Genomic DNA, 19,572 nt, shown 5'->3' on the forward strand with positions numbered 1-19,572 from the left:
AAGAAAAGATTTTAGGGTTTTTCGTGGGTGCAATGCACGCATGTCTCTTCTATATATATGGGTGATCATACAAATACATGCGTATATACGCGTACATATACATATGCATGACAGATTATATACCTACTAGACCTAATTTAACATGGATAGTTGATCATCAATAGTCTAAAGCCAAGGCGATTTTGTCGGAAGCCTTCCTCGTGAACAAGGGCCAATGCACGCCTAATGGCAGGTGCTTCATCTAACTCTTGCGCCGTAATCTTATCAAAGACTTGACTGCAGGAAATGAAGCACGTACCGATGTGACTCCTGATCATCACAGACGCCTACCCCCGTGTGTGATGAACACGAAAATAGTGTTCGGTGGTGGCGACCATCAAGGTGAAGAAATGGATACACCCGTGTTTGGGACCCAGCCCTAATAAAAAAATTCGAAATAGGGAGTGTCCCGGCCTGTGCACATAACCTTTTATTGTAAAGTTTCAGCATTCAATTGTTGGGATTTTTCAAAATTTCACCGTTTTCAACCCCATTTGGAGTATCCCGTAGATGCCAAACTGTCACAGCTAGCAAAATCAGATCGATCTCCCAAGCTCTCCCTAAGAAATTAAAAAACTCAGTCCTTTGGGCTAGTAGTAGAGTAATAAAACCCTTGCGCGCATCAACCGCACAAGGTTTTCTTGAGCTCACGCCAAACCTCTCGAGCATATTGGCAGATAAGAAAAGCAGGGTCCTGAAAGAAGCTTTGCTACTGAGTCTGAGAGTAAAGAGGTGGAGAGCTTTATCTTTATGGTGCGCATGCAATTTGTAGCAGCATGTTATCGATGGTGGGTAAGCCTGCCTGGACCCGTGCACGTCTCTGTCTAGACTTCAGAACTTTTTGTGTGTTTCTACTCCTGCTCCTTCAGAGTTCAGAATTCAGATACAGCACATCATACTTGTACATCTCATTCTGAAGGTGTGCACGCCAGAGAATAAGCGAAGCATGGAGCATGCCAGCACGAACACAGGAAGAATCAGATTCCACAGCAAAGCGTGTGCACGATACATCAGGCAACCAGGAGAGCATATCACGATGCTCACAGTACATGTTATTGTAGGAATGTAGATTCCTTTTCCCAGTACTAGTAGACGGTGATGCTTTGGTTTTCGTGTCCTTGCGGAAACATGATGTGGAAAAGATGAACACTCTGTGTAGCCTACAGGCCCTACAGGCCCAACAGAAATGTCTAAGGGCATCTCCAACGCGGCGACCCATCCCGCGCCCGCGCGTCCGGATGGGTCCAGACGGACAAAAACCCGGCCCAACGCGGGGACGCACCGCAAAAGCGGACGGCCGCGGCGTCCGGAACGACGCAAACCCGGCCAAATCTGGGCCGGGTTTGCGTGGCCGCGGATGGCACGCGGCGTCCTCGCGTGTCCGCCCTGTCCGCGTGGCTGGCCCACCTGTCGGTGCCCCAGTCCTATTAAATGTGGATCGGGGAAGGGGACGGTCCCTATCCGGTCCCCACTTTCCACTCCGGCCGCATGCGCGAGCTCGAAGCTTCCGCGCCGCCATGGCCCCGAGCGCGAGTTCGAGCCGTCCGCCAACGACCACGAGGCCGGCGGCAGCCGGCAAGTCGCGCCGCCGGCGTTCGCAATGGGGCCGCCGCGGCGCTCCCGGACGCGAGCGGATCTACGTCACCGTAGCGGTGGCGCGGATGTTCCGGGACGCCGGCGTCCCAATGCGCGTGGGGACGTGCACCTCCCCACCGGGCGGCACCCGAGCCCAGATCGGGTTTCGGTGCCGCCCATCCCGGGCTCCGGCCGCGCCCGCTACGCCGAGATCCGGAGGCGCCGCGCTCAGCTGCCGGCGGACCTCCGGCACGACCCCGCGTACGGCGACGCAAGTCCCAACTGGGACTTGTGGTTCGAGTGGAGCACGATGCGCGCCGGCGCACATGCTTCACATCCGCGACGGCGCGGCCTCGCGCGCGGCCGAGCACACAGGCGCTAGGCGGGCCGGCCGCCGCCCCGGCGGCCTCTACATCAACGAGCCCGCGCCCGGCCCCGGCCGCAGCCGCAGCCCCGGGAGGAGGAGAACGACCCGGAGGCTGCGGGCGGCGCTCGCGGCGTCCCGCGAGCAGGCGAGACCTCGACGAGGCCGGCCAAATGGCCGCACCTCGCCGAGGCGGCTGCGCACCTCCGCGCTCGGAGGAGGCGGCCGGAAGGCCCGAGGAGGACGCCCGGGCGGACGCGTGGGCCTTCCTCGAGCCGGCGCGCCGTCGGGGAGGAGGCTACGCGTCGGGCGGCGCTCCGGGAGGAGGAGGAGCGCCGGGCCGCGCGCCCGGCGGAGGAGAGCGCCCGGCCACGCAGGCCGCGCGCGGAGGAGGAGCGCCCGGCCACGCGAGGCCGCGGCGGAGGAGCGGCTCCGACGGGAGTCCGCGCAGAGGGCACGGCTGCGCGTGCCGGCGAGCCCGCCGAACGCGCACTCCGCCTAGGAAAGGGCGCAGTGGGAGCCCCGGCCGGAGTCCCGGTGCCCTCCGGCGTGTCGAGCCGGAACAGCGGGTCGCCGCCGGGGGGCGTCGTCGTCATCGACGCCGACGATGACGAGTACTACTGGGGGTAGTACTGCCGGCGGCCACCGTGCTCGCAAACCATGTCTAGGGTTTCTTTTTTTTTAGTTTAAAGCCCATATATGGCTTTCTTTTGTGTAAAAATTGCCCAAAATAGGGCTAAGTTTAATTAACCACTAGTTAAATGTTATTTTTGGCTGTTTTCCTTTTTAATTTCCATATGCGGTGCGTCCGCGCGTTGGGCGCAGCGTGCGACCCAAACGGACACGCGGACGCGGGGCGCTGTCCGGGTGTCCGTTCGGCCACCCAAACGGCCCAAAACGGACGGCCCAGCGCGTCCGTTTGGGTCGCCCGGTTGGAGATGCTCTAAGACCTAATCACACTCACACTTTCATAATAGCACTGTCAGTCTGTTACACTGTCAAAAGAGAATGGCCTGTAAGGCCTAAACGCAGCAACTGTATTGTAGCCCAACAGACGAAGTGGAAGGCCTAATTCACATTCACACTTGACAAATGACAATACCACTGCCAGCCAGTAAAAAAGAAGCACTGGCAGCTACCCTCCCCTGTCTCCTCTAGTTGTTACTTGTAACTCACACATGAGGGAAAAATGCACAATCTGGAAAGAAGTAAACTGTATTACTGCCTAAGGTGAGTACTCAGTTAGCACAGCACTAGTATGAAAAAAAAAATTGCAAACTTGAATTTACAATGCAGTCGCTGAGGACGACGAACAAATGAGCGTAAGCAAACACACTGGCAAGTGGCAACGGCAAGGAAGAAGCTGAACAGCCCGGAGGAACATGGCAGGTTCGATTGGCTTGGTACTTGCGTGCCATTTTATTGCGCTAGAACTAGAACGAATTCGATTCGCAGAAACTATTGTCGGCCTTGAGCGGCCGAGGTCGATCGATCAGAAGATGGTGGCCAGAGGTTGAGTCTGGTTGGTCAGAGTCAGACCATGTCGCTGATGAGTTGGACGTGGCTGGTCCGGTGCCTCTCGACGAACATCTTGGACGCGCCCCGCACCGTCTTCCTCCACGTCTGAGCAAGCACATAATCAAATCCAGCATTAGCGGACGCAATCAGACAAGACAAGAGAGTACATAGAAGCTCGGTGAGGAGCTAGTACTAGCAGTGTTAGCTTACCCGCTCCAGCGCGGCGAGGAAGAGGGCGATGCCAGCCTCGTCGAGCCGACCGGCACCACCACCACCACCCCGGCGCGCGCCACCGGCGCCGGCGCCCTTGCGCACGGCTGACGGCCCGGTGGTGGTGGTGGGCAGCAGCAGCCCGGCCCTCCAGTCCGTGGACCCGCCGATGCTGCGCCGGCGCTTGGGCGCGGCGAGGTCCGTGCCCGCCGCGTCGGAGTCCCGCGCGGAGAGCCCCGACGCCACGCGGCGGGACGAGCGCTTCCGGCGCAGCGCGAGGCTGCGGCGCGGCGGCGTCAGACTCTTCTTGGCGTCGTCGTCCGGGTCGGCGAACTTGCGGAGCAGCTCGTCGGAGGAGGCCTTGGCCACGTGCTGCACCGAGACCGCCGTCCCGCCGCCTCCGCCGCCGCTCTGCGATTGCCGCGCCGGCGTGGTCGCCATTGGATTGGCCGGGTCAGAGGAGGAGATTGGGAGGGATTGAATGGCACAGTAGCCGTTGGGGAGCAGGAGGTGGCGATCGAGTGGAGTGGGAGCGGGAGACCGGGAGGAGGACGAGGGATTTAAGCGCGGGGAAGGCGAGGCCGAGCTGGAATATAGCCGTTGCGGAGCGCGGGTCGGTGGGAGGCCCATCGTCACTGGTGCGGTCGTGGTCGGCATCACTCGCATGGGAGTGAGCGCTTTTGCCCGGATGTGATCGTGTGGTCGCCATGACGATGCTGGGAAAGAATTTACTGCGCCCGTGAGCAAAACGGCAGGGAATCTAATCGATCTGTCATCACTCATCACTTGCCCGTCCATGATTCAGGCCGTTATAGGAGGCTACATCTGCTGGCGATAGCGATGACATACAGTAATTAAATGTGTGCTGATGCACGGCGCTCATCACTCATGGGAGTACTTGGTCGTGTACCGCGCGCAGATGCTCTCTTACGCTGCTCCAACCGAGTAACTCTCTTTCCTGTGCGTCCCAGTAGTACAAACGTTGTGAGCAGTGGTGTTGGTTGGTAAATGGTAAGCCTACGTTTAGAGTGATAACACCCTAAATCGTGACTTGTAAACTTTCAAGTATAGATCGTGGTAAACGCGAGCCGATCAGATTTCATATACCAAGACTCTAGCAGATCCTGTAAATCGTGACATGTAAACTCTAAGGCATACATCGCGGCAATAGATAGAAGCTTCTATAAGTACAAGTACCTAACAATAAACGAGAACAACGACTAAGATATTTATCTGATTGTACATTTATAGACCCCATATGTGTGCATAGCAATGTACACCACCAAACATATATACATACATATATAAATACACCTTATAATTTTAGCAATATGAAAAGATAGTTTAAGGAAAACTTTATTGCAGCATAAATTTAAATTCGCACAAGAGAATTACGCGTTATGTACTATCACAATTGTACGACAAATAATGTTATTTGGTTAATCAAGAAATCCAAGTAATCTGAAATTGTGCTCAATAGAATTATAGTATGATAACGATAAGTTCACTAGAAATATAAAAGTTTTGTACAAAATGTTTTCGCTCCTACCGTTTCTTGAGCCTCGTGGAGGAATCATCGACCTTGGTTGAACCCGAAGCTCTTGGGGTCTAAATGAGGGAAGTTGGCACGCCGTGGTGACTACGTGCTCCGGCGAGAGGCAGCGGGAAGGAGCCAACGACGGAGTAGCTGAATTAGAGGGCCATCAGATGGACTACATCATCATTCGCTCGGGTCGATCTTCTAGTCTTGAGGCATCAGATAATCTTCCTGCTGTCATCGGATGTTCATGTGCTTGTGATCGCGAGCAGGAGAAAAAAGGAGGGAGCGGGAGGCGGGATGTTTGACTATTTAAAAGAGGGAGGGGGCAGGGGAATTTTTTGGGGGAAGTTTGATCGCCCTTTTTTGTTTGATTTTTATTTTAAGTTCTGTGTTCTCTGCCACTTAATTATACAGGTGGGCGGAGGGTCGTCTGGCTCGTCGGTCTTGACCGCCAGTTCCCGATCAGACCGGACCGAACTAGACCAGCTCAAGTCCTAGTCGAGCCACACCCGCCCATCTCGCTTTCTTGGTCGTGTACCGCACATGCACGCTGACGCGGCTCCAAGCGAGTAATAGCTCTCCCTTTCCTGTGCTTCCGAGTACAAAGGCTCGGTTCCTGTTGTGCAGCGACAACCTGACCCAACTTCTCATCAGATTCGCGCCAGCTATCATCCTCCATTTCTAGTGAAAATGCAAAAACATAGTTTTTTGCCCACGTTTCAAAAACTCCTTTCTTAATCAATGAAATGGGCAAAGCTTTTGCCCACGTTTCAAAAAAAAACATACGGAGTAGTTTTTTTTCTGAAATTTCAGCACAAAATGGACTGAATCTCAATTTTTCTTTTCAAAAAATGCCTTGTTTCCATGACAATGCGGACCTGGGGCGCTGTGCTATCTAGCCTCGAGCGACATGGCTGATAGCAATATGCCTTTGATAGAGCTAGTTGTCGTGCCATATAGCACGATGCCCTGGCCTGAGGCGCCTTGCTATGACGCCCAATGCCATTGGACAAGTAGTAACCCGATTGAGCATTTGAGTAACAGTTTTCTGAACACCTTGTGAAAATCGCACTACGAATTTCAAAGAAAAATATGAAGAAAAAATCATGCATGTAGCTTTAGGCCAGAAACTTACTCTTGTAAATTTTCATAGCAAGTTATTGCAATTTGCGAACGGTGCAAGAATTACAAGATCGCAAATGGTCATAAGTTTCAAATTTTAAATGCAGATGCTTGTATCCTTTCTCTACATGCTTAATAATCTTTTGAAATTTGGAGACAAGAATTTTCCTAGGTGTTTAGAAGTGAGTTCTGATGTCCAGGCTCCGAAAAATGAAATGCCGAGTAAGACAGAGCCCGTGCATGTAGCCATGACATCGCTTCTAATGGTGAGTGTATGCGCGTGTATGTGAGCGCCTGCGTTTGTACTGTGTTTCTCAAAAAAAAAAAATAAGAAAAATGTCTATGCTTGTACAATGGTGGCAGCAACAACAGAAAAAAAGGCATGCAACAGAAAGTGTTACCAAAAAATCCCCCTTGTAAACACATCCATTCAGAAGAAGTGGGAATGGGGGAGTATTGTCTATCTCGAAATAATATCACAAAACATAATTTGCCATATATGGCTAGAAATAACAGAATGAAATGCAATAATCCATGGCTTTTACTAGAAATATGGAGTACAATTATTCAAGACAATCAACTGGAAACGACAACATAGGATGCAATGATCCAGGACCGTCAACAGCAGTCCATGAAATGTATATACACGGCTGGAAAGATGAAGAGCTACCCTAAGATTAAACTTCTAAGATTTCGCAGCCCCAAAGAACAAACCAACGATCGAAGTGAAAATCGATCCGATCACCCAGAAGACCAGAAAGAACACGATGATACCAGCCAGAATGGTGAGGACGGGTGGGCCATCTGGAGGACTCGAGCTGTCGCCGGCGCTGCTCTGTTTCGGACTGCCAGTGCTAGGAGAATCTGTCTCTGATGCAAACAGAGTCTTCTTAGGGCGCCGTCCTGGCAACCTTGTTGCGTTCTCAAACCACCCAGAATTTCTTGCCAAAGGGTCAGGATGCCTGCAGCGCGAAACAGTGAGAGTGATACTAATACTGATGGGTGTCCTTGCCAAATCGCTAACGAGCAAGTTGCAAGTCCTATTATCATAGTCTCTCAACAAACGACCGCGTCAGCCACGGCTCAAATATTTGTAAATGGCATGCTGTCTGTCGCACAGGAAAAGGGGCAACTGAAGCTTCAAGCAGACTTGTTGATTCTTTCCTAATCAAGTTTTTTTCAGTGTAAAGAAGCATCAGAGCTCCCAATTTCATTTCTCAATGAGTTTAAACTCTTTCTAGATGATAGTTATTACACTTTCACAAGGCAGCAGATGCACACAGGGCAAATTTGAACTGGTGTATGAGATAAGCCAACACAAGGATACTTATACTGACTAAAATTCGTCCCCCCCAATCGACATCAATACATCACGAACGAAGCATGTTCAGATCACTATACCTAGGTTATGTAATCCTACGACTGCGGTCGGTACACAATAGCAGTGAATCAGGCAAAAGGGAGAGCATATGTCATCGGCTTGTTCAGTCCATCTCTGCGCCATTGTGAATCTACAGATCACACAAACTATTGGCGAAATCTGGGTCTCTCAAGGCCGAGCTCTACGCGAGTTAAGAAAGGGCATAACTAATCAAGATGGAAATCGGTCCCCCTCAGCGACCAATGCCCACCAGAATGCTAAGGTAAGAACGGTGGGGGTGAGGGAGGGAGGGTATGCGGCACGCACCTGGAGAGACGGGGAACGACGCGGGCGCCTCGGGGCGGGAGGACGGAGGCTGCGGAAGCCGCGGGCGAAAGCCGGCGAGGAGAGGGACGAAGAGGGAGGGGCGTGGTGAGGTGGGGGGAGAGGGCGGCCATGGTGGAGAGGGGAGATGGAGTGAGAAATGCTGGTCCGCCAAGGTTTTGGATGGATCTTGGTACTATTGTTTTGTCAGTTTGCTGTGAACGACCTGCAGCCACAGAACAGGACTTTCAGATTAGGAGATGCTTTTTTCTGTTTGCTGCGGGCATTTTTTATTATAGGAGATGCTTCTTTTTGTTGCGGGGATTCAGATTAGGAGGCGTTTTACAAAATATAAAAAATGGAGATAGTAGCTTGTTAGCACTTTAGAAGCCAGACAATTTCGTTTCATGATCGAAAAGATTTAGATAGCATGGCTTGTTTGATCGGAAAAAAATTGCTATGAGGGTACAAACGACCAACAATAAGAATTGCAAGCTGTGATTCTATAATCCATTTCCTGGCACCTGGTGAAGGCTCTGCTCCCGGAATCCCTGATACGGAGATACATGTACCAGGCTACCAGAGTTTCCAGGCAAGCATGCCACACAGCACGTTTTTTGTTTTGTTTCCAACAGCTGATACATTTCATGATGGCAAATGAAATAGTACTCATACAAGATCTGATAAATGGATCAGCTGATACAGACTGGCGAAACGTTTGTTAGCTGCATTGAAGCATAGGCGTCTAATTGGAGAAACGAAACCTAGGTCACGACACATCTAACAAAGAACTGATGAGCTACAGATTACATCCTTCCAACTTCCGAGGGAACCTTTACATGAGCTTCTGCGGATCACATCATAGTGTGTGTTCCCTCATCAAAGCTTAAACTTCAGGATTAAGGTGGGCACAGTAGCACTACACCAGAGACCGCGTCCTCTCGAACTCCATAGAGGGCAAAGTCAGGAATCAAAGCTTGTTGAGAAACTCAAGGTGGTGCATTCCAAGTTCCTCAAATTGAGCTGTATTAACATACATATATGTTTGTTAGCAAATACGATCGAAAATTGCATATAAAATTTGATTGTGCGCGCTAGAAAAAGATAACAAAGAAATGGAACTTATGTTTTCATAGCTACCCTCTAAAGTTATTGCGTAAAACTAACAAAGCAAACAAATTGCTAGATTAAGAACATAAGAGTAGAGGTACCAGTACATACCATGACAGCGATTCCAGTATCACAAAATCTTGGAATGCTGATTAGCCTAACTTGCTGTTTTTCGGATCCTGGATAACAAGAATGTCAAGTTGGGTGCTAAAACAACAAACAAATTTTGCACGAAGTAGTACCTTGCAACAATCGAGATTCATATCTATCTTGATTCCCGACAAAGTAGACATGGGGGCAGCTTTCAACAAGGAAAGGGTCCTTGTCTGTGTATGGATAACATCCTGGACAAAACAGATATCTATGTAAGGATCTCATCTATAGCTTTAGAGAATGTAATTACCAAATGTCCATTAAATCATAAAATTCAGGTAAAATAAAATAAATGATAACAACACTAGGTCCTTTTTGTACCCAGCGATATCATCATACCACTGTAGTTGAAATGTCTAATGAGTTACCTAGGCTGTTTGGCGCAGTCGGAGCAAGATGGCGCCATGTCAATGTCCTTTCCATGAATTCTAGCCTGTCTTTGGCATCTGAGTACTTGTAGAGGTCATCTATGTTCTGGCCAGATGTTCCAAGAAACCTACAGACAGAGTTTCTTCAATAGAAATCTCCAAGTTGCTTTCTCTTATATGAAGTTAAAGAAGCAGTGCCACTCACTTGACATGGTCAAGTTCAAATTCATGTGGATTCGGACATGATGAAAATGTATTATAGGTGGACGCTCCAGAGAAAAGGCATCTATGCAAAGGCTGCAATAAAGTAAGATATGAGTATGCATGCATAAAAAGTACACTTGGTTATTACTAGTATACAAATCAACAGGTATTCATCTGCATCAATGCCCACCTGCTGAGGCAAAGAAAAGTTTGCTGGATCATTACAGCCCGGCATTATATCTACGGGTAATGACGCCACAAGCTGCAGAGCAAATAAATTACATCAAGATATACACCAGGGACTGGAGCTGTTGCACTGGCAAAAAATTGAGGAAAAGGCAAAACAGTTAAACCTGAGTCAACATTATGTCCAGTTCTTTGATTGGCTCAGCTATCCTGGGTTGATCTTTTGCAGCTACTGTCTGAAAGATATAGGATGCATACTACTATCACAGCAAACATAAGCAAAGTACCAAAGAAAAAAAAGGTCAGACAATGCAATTACCTGGCCATTCAAGTATCTTGGTGCAATATGTACTGAATTTCCAGCCACCACAACACGAACTATTTTTGATGCTACCGTTTGCTCCTAATTAGTTTCAAGGGAGATCATCAAACATAATGTGCCACTTATAACAATTCTCATTTCATAAAGACAAACGGCTTACATTCTCATCACCCAAATGCCCCGTGATATGGTCAATAAGAAGTTGGAACTGCAGAGGATTGAATGTGCTGCTCCCGACACTTAATCCCGATACAAATACAACATACTTGTCCTCATCTGTAACATAAATAAATGTGATTCCAGAGCAATTTTAACACAAAGAGAAATTTATAGCAACATGAAAAGATGATCAGAAATGAGCAAAGCAGGATACAAAAAAAATATTACTTATGCTAGGCAACACAGTTTGAGGAGGAAGGCCAGCCTCAAGAACATCTTCAACAAGGAAGTTGCCAGCACTTGTTTCCTTTCCATGGAGAGCTACTACAACTCCTGGATATGATCAAGTGTTATTTCCAAGGAACATGATATGTTGGTTAAATTACATAACAAATTCGACAGCACTGCCGAAACAAATTACTCCAAGAAACATGTCATGTTGGTCAAAAGAACAGAACAAATTCTACAGCACTGCCGAAACAAGCATTTGATTTGCAGTGTGTTCAGTTTTGAAGTGACAGTCAAACTTACCAGTCACATAAGCTGCTGGAGGTATGGCTCCTGCAAGCGCAACTCTTCCACTTTCATCTTCCAGAATAAGATTGTCCTCCGGATGCATGAAGTTGTGTGGCTTAACAAGAGGGACCGCAGACCTCTGCAGCACAACAGATAATTCATGCATAAGCCCTTAGTCTATTACAGGCGGATACCATATATGAACATGTGGAAGCACCATATTAATGGTAGATTACCTCCTTGGAGTATTCATCAAGAATAGAAGGTTTCAGTTTCATGTGCTTGAATAAAGTTCCAACAAGCACGCAATCCTTTCCTTCTTCAAGCCCCAGCACCGTAGTGACTGCAAGATAAATGGAAATGACTTATAGGCTCCCTCTTAATTCATACTCCCTCCGTTCCAAATGAATTGATGTGTATCTATACAAAGTTGGGTGTCAATTAATTTGGAACGGAGGGAGTAGAAGATAGCACATCTTGTGTTATCCGCTACCATGAAATAAACGTAACTACATAACAACAACGAAATCCTGTTAGAGATATGAATCTGTTAGCCCCGTAACTAGATCCGATTCTATGGTCTTGCTAACAAGGAGGCACACTATTAACACCATGAAAGATCAAAGAACGCATGCTGAGTACTAATGCCGGTGAAGTCCTAAGCAACATTAATTCAGGTGCAGCGTACCGATGCCACAGAGCGCTACAACCAAGTGAAGTGGTCTTCACTCCAACCTCACTTTTCCACGAATAAAGACATTTGGTATTACCAGTTGAAAAGCTTCATGAAAGCACACAGCCTACATTATCTATGCACCCAGACCCCTGGAATAACACCAAACCAAGCTCAAAGGAAGATCCTTCAGTATCCAAAGCCGCTCAGCCTAAACCGAGATGAAAGGTCCTGATATTCTACACTGAAAACTGCACTGAACTAAAGTTTCTGGAACCACCAAAACATCAACAGTTCATGGATTCGAGAGCCACATATCAGCAGAGAAACCCTAAATCATCAACCATACTAGTATATCACATCAGCACCAAAATCCGGCAACACATTAGGCACAATTTCAGGCCAAAATTGGCCTCTCCAGAAGACTATAGCCACGCACAACTCCACGAAACATAAACGGGGGCTCATTAAGAGGCTAATAGAGCATTTCATAGTGGGGAGGAAATGTGGCGTTACCGGGTACGTTGGGCTTGCGGGAGGGGACGAGGGCGTGGAGGAGGGTGCGCATGTGGTGGAGGCGCGTGAAGTAGATGTGGCTGTACTGCTGCCCCTGGTACCTCTCCCCCTGAATCATGTACCGCTCGTCCTGCCAAGCGCCATCGCTCGCCGAATCAGTCGAGGCCCAGAACGAGGGGGCGGGGGTGGGGAAGAAGAAGAGGCGGCGGGTTCTTACCTGGGTGCCATAGTCGGCTTGCTTCCTCTCCATGGCGAGACCGCGGCGGCGGCGGAGGCGGAGGCGGCGGCGGGGGAAAGTTTTGGGATGGGGGTTTGGAGCGGTCTTTTGGTTGTCTCTCTATTGTCGTCGCCTCCGCGTCTCCCGCCCGCGCCCAAATTTACTAGCCGGGGGGGGGGGGGGGGGCGCGCTCCGTGGTTTGGTTTTGGAGGTAGCAACGGCAGCGGCGTCGTAGCAGGTCGATGGTGAGGAAGCGGTGCGGCGTCACTGGGGCAAAGTGACGGTGGCGGCTGGGCTGGCTCATGTTGGGCATGGAATGGGAAGGTCGAGCGCTTTCGCGGCCCGGCCCGATAAGACAGACCTGACTCGGTGGCCGAACAATCATATGCAGCAATTCCTACGGGTGTGTTTGGCAGCCCGGAGCTACTCAGAAATTCTCCTCCCAATCGATATTTCCCGGAGATCCGATGTTTGTTAGGTCGGACCGTGCCATCTCCACGCTACCGAGGAGATACGAAAAAGAACCCAGAGACAGGATAAGGAGCGAAGCTTAAATCGGGCTTCGCTGCTCATCCGGGATGAGCTAATCCCGCAAAATATTGTAGCTGCCCCCTAGACCCCCACCCCGCACGAAATCTCTCCTCATTTTCCCACATTTCCTTCTCTCCCATCGGGCTCTAGCCCGCCTCCCTCTCTCCCACCGGCGTCGTCCCACCCCGCCGTGTCCCATCTTCCTCCCCCTGCACCGCCAACCTCCGTCGGGACGTGCGGCCTCGATGCGCCTCCACGACCACATCAACGACGCGCCGCCAGGCGCAGCTCCGGCCAGCCGCTAGTCGCATCTCCGGCCAGCCTCCCCAAGAAAGGACCCAATTGCTTTTTTTATTCTACTTAAGGACCTTTGTGTAAAAAAATCGGACTCAGCACATCTCAATGTATACAGCCTATACCAAACAACTTCTCCACTCACCATTTCTCAACCAGGCCGGGCTACCAAACACCTACAAAATCTTAGTTCGGTTTGTATGAGGTCAACATGTATGAGTGGAGATAGTTACTCTGAGGTGGCCCGGGCTACCAAACACACCATATATGCCGCCCGTTGTGGCACCGATCTCTTATGCCTTTATGTATTTATTTATTATTTATGGAGATTGGAGGAGATTATTTCGTATCCCGGAAAATCCTCACTTATCCGTTTACTTCTCTTGGTTTGAACGAAATAATTTTGAGATATCCCCTCCCATCTTCACATTTTTGCCTAAACTAAAAACTCTCCATCATACTAGTGTATTTTTCGTAAGAATATTTGAGGGGATTGAGTGAACATCAAATCTCGTCCCGTCCCTATACAAATTGGGAGAAAAATCCGAGAGAGGTAAACAAGGCCTTAAGCTTGCAAGTCGAATGTGAGCCTGGCCCGTTAGTTTTTCTTTTAGTTCGGTCGCTCTTCATTGTTTTTTTCGAACAGTTTTCTTTCTCGTACTCCCTCCAATTCATATTAATTATCGCTAATATGGATGTATGTACACATTTTAGATACATCCATATTAGGGGTAAGTAACATGAATAAGTGAGTGTCTCCCGTCTCGGTTTGTTCTAGCCGGTTTAACTGCAATTTTCTTATTGGGTTTCTATGAGAGAGTTAGTCCTGCTAGGAGTTTTATTAATCAAATAGTACATACATCGTCAATTAGGGAAATGATACTCGTCAGATTATCTACCCAAACACACGGCAGTGAATCCATCTCTCTTGATAAGCAAATAGCAACAAAGTTTGCTTCCCTATTACGAATCCATCTCTCTTGATAAGTAAATAGCAAAAAAGTACGTTTCCCAATTACTATAAATGTAGAAGCTTGGATGTAATAACACCAAAAAAGAGTAGCAGCCCTTGTTGAAGGAAAACTTCCCGTCTGAAGAGGTTCAATCACCTGTAAACAATCGGATTAAATAATAATGGGCGAAAAGCCCACCTTATTGGTCAATGCAATGTTCATGTTGATCGCTTGAGCTTCTTAGGTATTTGCATCGATGTCATATTGGACCGAACTGCTACATGCAGCGACAAATCGCCTGTGATCATCTCTAATGGTTGCTCCTATTCCATCGGTAAGATTTTCTAGATTCAAACTTGCATCAACATTTACCATGATGTGTCCTTGTTTCTCTTTTGTCCATACACTCTACTAAGATTGCATCTTCTATTTTATCAGCTAGTCCAAGTTTCCTCCAAACTTCCAAAGCATGATCACAGCCAAATAGAGTATGATGTATATCTTCACAATGGATGTCACATTTGTTTTACACTTTTTTCTTTCTTATTTCTTTACACCTTTGAAAAAAATTCAGTTTTTCAAAAGTATTTAGATTTAAAAATAGACTTTTAAAATTTTCATGTTTTTTTTAAAAATAAATTTTGAAAATTCTAGTTTTCAAAAGCATTCAATTTTTAAAAAAAGTGTTTAGATATTAAATAAGGGATCTAAAAATGTTCAGATTTGAAAATGTTTGAATATAAAAGTTAAAATTTTGAATTTATCCATATTCTGGAAAGTTCACATTTCGAAAAAGAGCTTAGGTGTGTCAGGATTATTCTCAGGATTATTCTCAAGCAAGTGAATATCTATCTCAAGTCATAAGAAGTATTTGGTTTAACTAAGATGACTTCCTATAGACACTACCAATTCTATAAGTCTCCTTTAAAGGGTTTTAATCCTGGGGTCAAAGCATTTGCTCTGATACCAACTGTGGTGACCCAGCATACCACTGCATGGTGTAGTATGCAAGTCTAATATAACACCAATGAAACACCGTTCCACTAGTATTATATCGCTCAGAGTGGTACAACAGAAACATATGCGGGTCCAAGGCATGTCTATAGAATCACACACAGACTCTGTTACATAAGATCATCACAGCCTCCTACTTTACAATGAGGTAAAACTGCAAATAAACTCCAGAAGAACGACTCGTAGTCTAATCCTAACTCGAACTCTATTTGTAGAGTATTTAACTAGCTACAGAGGTTATTGATACGTCTCCAACGTATCGATAATTTCTTGTGTTCCATGCCACATTATTGATGTTATCTACATGTTTTATGCACACTTTATATCATATTCGTGCATTTTCTGGAACTAACCTATTAACAAGATGCCGAAGTGCCGATTCTTGTTTTCTGCTTGTTTTTGGTTTCGAAATCCTAGTAAAGAAATATTCTCGGAATTGGACGAAATAAAAGCCCAGAGGCCTATTTTCTCACGAAGCTTCCAGAAGTCCGAAGGAGAGACGAAGAGGGGCCGCAGGGTGGCCAAACCCTAGGGCGGCGCGGCCCCCCCCTTGGCCGCGCCGGCCTGTGGTGTGGGCCCCCCGTGCCGCCTCTCGACTTGCCCTTCCGCCTACTTAAAGCCTCCGTGACGAAACCCCCAGTACCGAGAGCCACGATACGGAAAACATTACTCGGACGCCGTCACCGCCGATCCCATCTCGGGGGATCCAGGAGATCGCCTCCGGCACCCTGCCGGAGAGGGGAATCATCTCCCGGAGGACTCTACACCGCCATGGTCGCCTCCGGAGTGATGAGTGAGTAGTCTACCCCTGGACTATGGGTCCATAGCGGTAGCTAGATGGTTGTCTTCTCCCCATTGTGCTATCATTGTCGGATCTTGTGAGCTGCCTATCATGATCAAGATCATCTATATGTAATTCTATATGTTGCGTTTGTTGGGATCCGATGAATAGAGAATACTTGTTATGTTGATTATCAAAGTTATGCTTATGTGTTGTTTATGATCTTGCATGCTCTCCGTTATTAGTAGATGCTCCGGCCAAGTAGATGCTTTTAACTCCAAGAGGGAGTACTTATGCTCGATAGTGGGTTCATGCCCGCATTGACACCCGGGACGAGTGACGAAAAGTTCTAAGGTTGTGTTGTGCTTGTTGCCACTAGGGATAAAACATTGATGCTATGTCTAAGGATGTAGTTGTTGATTACATTACGCACCATACTTAATGCAATTGTCCGTTGTTTGCAACTTAATACTGGAGGGGTTCGGATGATAACCTCGAAGGTGGACTTTTTAGGCATAGATGCAGTTGGATGGCGGTCTATGTACTTTGTCGTAATGCCCAATTAAATCTCACTATACTCATCATGATATGTATGTGCATTGTCATGCTCTCTTTATTTGTCAATTGCCCAACCGTAATTTGTTCACCCAACATGCTCGTTCGTCTTATGGGAGAGACACCTCTAGTGAACTCGTGGACCCCGGTCCAATTCTATTTACTCGAAATACAATCTACTGCAATACTTGTTTCTACTTGTTTTCTCTGCAAACAATCATCTTCCACACAATACGGTTAATCCTTTGTTACAGCAAGCCGGTGAGATTGACAACCTCACTGTTTCGTTGGGGCAAAGTAGCTTGGTTGTGTTGTGCGGGTTCCACGTTGGCGCCGGAATCTCCGGTGTTGCGCCGCACTACATCCCGCCGCCATCAACCTTCAACGTGCTTCTTGGCTCCTCCTGGTTCGATAAACCTTGGTTTCTTTCCGAGGGAAAACTTGCTGCTGTGCTCATCATACCTTCCTCTTGGGGTTGCCCAACGAACGTGTGAAATACACGCCATCAAGCATATTTTCTCGGCGCCGTTGTCGGGGAGATCAAGACACGCCGCAAGGGGAGTCTCCACTTCTCAATCTCTTTACTTTGTTTTTGTCTTGCTTTATTTTATTTACTACTTTGTTTGCTGCACTAAATCAAAACACAAAAAAATTAGTTGCTAGTTTTACTTTATTTACTGTTTTGCACTCTATATCAAAAACACAAAAAATTAGTTTACTTGCATTTACTTTATCTAGTTTGCTTTATTGTCTTGCACTCTATATTAAAAATACAAAAAAAATTTAGTTACTTTTGTTACCATGTCTAGCTCTGAACCTGTTACTTCTTCGCCTGAAGAATTAGTCTTCACTTTTAAACAAGGGGATGAGGAGAGTTTTAAGGATGCTTGGTCTAGAATTTTTACTTCTTATCGTGAAACCGAACCTCAAATGACTCTAAGTTTGCTCCTTAGTAATTTTTATTTTGGTCTTATGGTTCGCTATAGATATGCTTTGGATACTTTAGTGGGAGGAGATTTCCTTCATTGCAATGGGGATCAAGCTTTTAATGCCATAAAGAAGTTGGTTGCATCATATGATTCAGCTAATAACTTTGATTCAGATCCTCGCTAGCATATATAGTAGATTAAATACTCGGAGATAAGTACATCTCGCTTGAATGATAACTATTGCCACGTTCGTAATCGTCTTGAACAAGTCTTAGTGAACTCTAAACTCTCATTGTGGGATCCTTCGTTAAAATTTTTATCGGTGATCGAACACTCCATGCCTACTTGTGATATTATGTATGAATTTTGCCTTATGCCCGAAAGTATTTATAAATCTTTGAAACTTTGGGGAGTTGAGGAAGGAGGAGAAAAGATAACTCTCATTGATAACTCTACTATAATCCCTAAAGGAATAGCCGCAGGTGTGCATACAACTATTTGTGGAAGAACAATATCTATTGATTATCTTGTTGTTGAAACAGGAAAACTCACACTCGGAAGATCCCTGCTGAAACTATTGGGAGCAGTCATTGATGTTGGAGAAGGCACTTTGAAATTCACCTCTATACCGGGAGAAACTCGTATATTTCCTAAACCAAAGGGAAAGAAGAACAATAAGAAAGGTAAGGGTAAAGCCCAAGGTAATGTTGACGCACCACCCTTCGATAACACTTGATACACACTTTCTGCGCCTAGCTGAAAGGCGTTAAAGAAAAGCGCTTATGGGAGACAACCCATGTTTTTACCTACAGTACTTTGTTTTTATTTTGTGTCTTGGAAGTTGTTTACTACTGTAGCAACCTCTCCTTATCTTAGTTTTGAGTTTTGTTGTGCCAAGTTAAGCCGTTGATAGAAAAGTAAGTACTAGATTTGGATTACTGCGCAGTTCCAGATTTCTTTGCTGTCACGAATCTGAGCCCACTGCCCTGCAGGAAGCTCAGAAAATTATGCCAATTTACGTGCATGATCCTCAGATATGTACTCAACTTTCATTCAATTTGAGCATTTTCATTTGAGCAAGTCTGGTGCCATTTTAAAATTCGTCAATACGAACTGTTCTGTTTTGACAGATTCTGCCTTTTATTTCGCATTGCCTCTTTCGCTATGTTGGATGAATTTCTTTGATCCACTAATGTCCAGTAGCATTATGCAATGTCCAGAAGTGTTAAGAATGAGTGTGTCACCTCTGAATATGTCAATTTATATTGTGCACTAACCCTCTAATGAGTTGTTTCGAGTTTGGTGTGGAGGAAGTTTTCAAGGATCAAGAGAGGAGTATGATGCAACATGATCAAGGAGAGTGAAAGCTCTAAGCTTGGGGATGCACCCGGTGGTTCACCCCTGCATATATCAAGAAGACTCAAGCGTCTAAGCTTGGGGATGCCCAAGGCATCCCCTTCTTCATCAACAAATTATCGGGTTCCTCCCCTGAAACTACATTTTTATTCGGCCACATCTTATGTGCTTTTTCTTGGAGCGTCGGTTTGTTTTTGTTTTTGTTTTGTTTGAATAAAATGGATCCTAGCATTCACTTTATGGGAGAGATACACACTCCGCTGTAGCATATGGACAAATATGTCCTTGGTTTCTACTCATAGTATTCATGGCGAAGTTTCTCCTTCGTTAAATTGTTATATGGTTGGAATTGGAAAATGATACATGTAGTAATTGCTATAAATGTCTTGGGTAATGTGATACTTGGCAATTGTTGTGCTCATGTTTAAGCTCTTGCATCATATGCTTTGCACCCATTAATGAAGAAATACATAGAGCATGCTAAAATTTGGTTTGCATATTTGGTTTCTCTAAGGTCCAGATAATTTCTAGTTTTGAGTTTGAACAACAAGGAAGACGGTATAGAGTATTATAATGCTTTCAATATGTCTTTTATGTGAGTTTTGCTGTACTAGTCCATCCTTGTGTTTGCCTCAAACAACCTTGCTAGCCTAAACCTTGTATCGAGAGGGAATACTTCTCAT

At 46.7% G+C, this 19,572-nt stretch overlaps 3 protein-coding genes across 3 annotated transcripts; all 3 read right to left on the reverse strand.

Moving 5' to 3' along the window:
* Positions 1-3,511: 3,511 nt before the first annotated feature.
* LOC124694514 lies at positions 3,512-4,336 on the reverse strand. Its single transcript, XM_047227498.1, has 2 exons — positions 3,707-4,336; positions 3,512-3,601 (listed from the first exon to the last, which is right to left on the reverse strand). The coding sequence occupies exons 1-2, from the start codon at positions 4,334-4,336 to the stop codon at positions 3,512-3,514; spliced, it is 720 nt and encodes a 239-aa protein (XP_047083454.1).
* Positions 4,337-6,891: 2,555 nt separating this feature from the next.
* LOC124695128 lies at positions 6,892-8,219 on the reverse strand. The gene is made up of 2 exons (XM_047228017.1): positions 8,056-8,219; positions 6,892-7,330 (listed from the first exon to the last, which is right to left on the reverse strand). The coding sequence occupies exons 1-2, from the start codon at positions 8,184-8,186 to the stop codon at positions 7,054-7,056; spliced, it is 408 nt and encodes a 135-aa protein (XP_047083973.1). The 5' UTR covers positions 8,187-8,219; the 3' UTR covers positions 6,892-7,053.
* A 747-nt stretch (positions 8,220-8,966) lies between these two features.
* LOC124695129 (DNA polymerase delta small subunit) lies at positions 8,967-12,534 on the reverse strand. Its single transcript, XM_047228018.1, has 14 exons — positions 12,477-12,534; positions 12,260-12,389; positions 11,307-11,413; positions 11,086-11,209; positions 10,783-10,887; positions 10,556-10,671; positions 10,393-10,476; positions 10,241-10,309; positions 10,078-10,149; positions 9,889-9,980; positions 9,684-9,811; positions 9,405-9,506; positions 9,274-9,341; positions 8,967-9,075 (listed from the first exon to the last, which is right to left on the reverse strand). Exons 1-14 carry the CDS (start codon positions 12,507-12,509, stop codon positions 9,016-9,018), a joined length of 1,290 nt encoding a protein of 429 aa, XP_047083974.1. The 5' UTR covers positions 12,510-12,534; the 3' UTR covers positions 8,967-9,015.
* Between the last annotated feature and the right edge of the window lie 7,038 nt (positions 12,535-19,572).

The sequence above is a fragment of the Lolium rigidum genome, chromosome 3, assembly GCF_022539505.1.
Source record: "Lolium rigidum isolate FL_2022 chromosome 3, APGP_CSIRO_Lrig_0.1, whole genome shotgun sequence".
Classification (NCBI taxonomy): Eukaryota; Viridiplantae; Streptophyta; class Magnoliopsida; order Poales; family Poaceae; genus Lolium; species Lolium rigidum.

What these genes read in the sequence shown, in the direction of transcription:
- LOC124694514 (XM_047227498.1), bottom strand. Translation starts at nt 4,336, where the DNA reads ATGGGCCTCCCACCGACCCGCGCTCCGCAACGGCTATATTCCAGCTCG. An exon ending in TCCTCGCCGCGCTGGAGCGG is followed by an intron (nt 3,602 to 3,706) that starts GTAAGCTAACAC and finishes GTGCTTGCTCAG; the next exon opens with ACGTGGAGGAAGACGGTGCG.
- LOC124695128 (XM_047228017.1), bottom strand. Translation starts at nt 8,186, where the DNA reads ATGGCCGCCCTCTCCCCCCACCTCACCACGCCCCTCCCTCTTCGTCCC. An exon ending in GTCGTTCCCCGTCTCTCCAG is followed by an intron (nt 7,331 to 8,055) that starts GTGCGTGCCGCA and finishes TTCGCGCTGCAG; the next exon opens with GCATCCTGACCCTTTGGCAA.
- LOC124695129 (XM_047228018.1), bottom strand. Translation starts at nt 12,509, where the DNA reads ATGGAGAGGAAGCAAGCCGACTATGGCACCCAG. An exon ending in CCGCAAGCCCAACGTACCCG is followed by an intron (nt 11,414 to 12,259) that starts GTAACGCCACAT and finishes TTTATCTTGCAG; the next exon opens with TCACTACGGTGCTGGGGCTT. An exon ending in GGCATTTGGGTGATGAGAAT is followed by an intron (nt 10,477 to 10,555) that starts GTAAGCCGTTTG and finishes GAAACTAATTAG; the next exon opens with GAGCAAACGGTAGCATCAAA.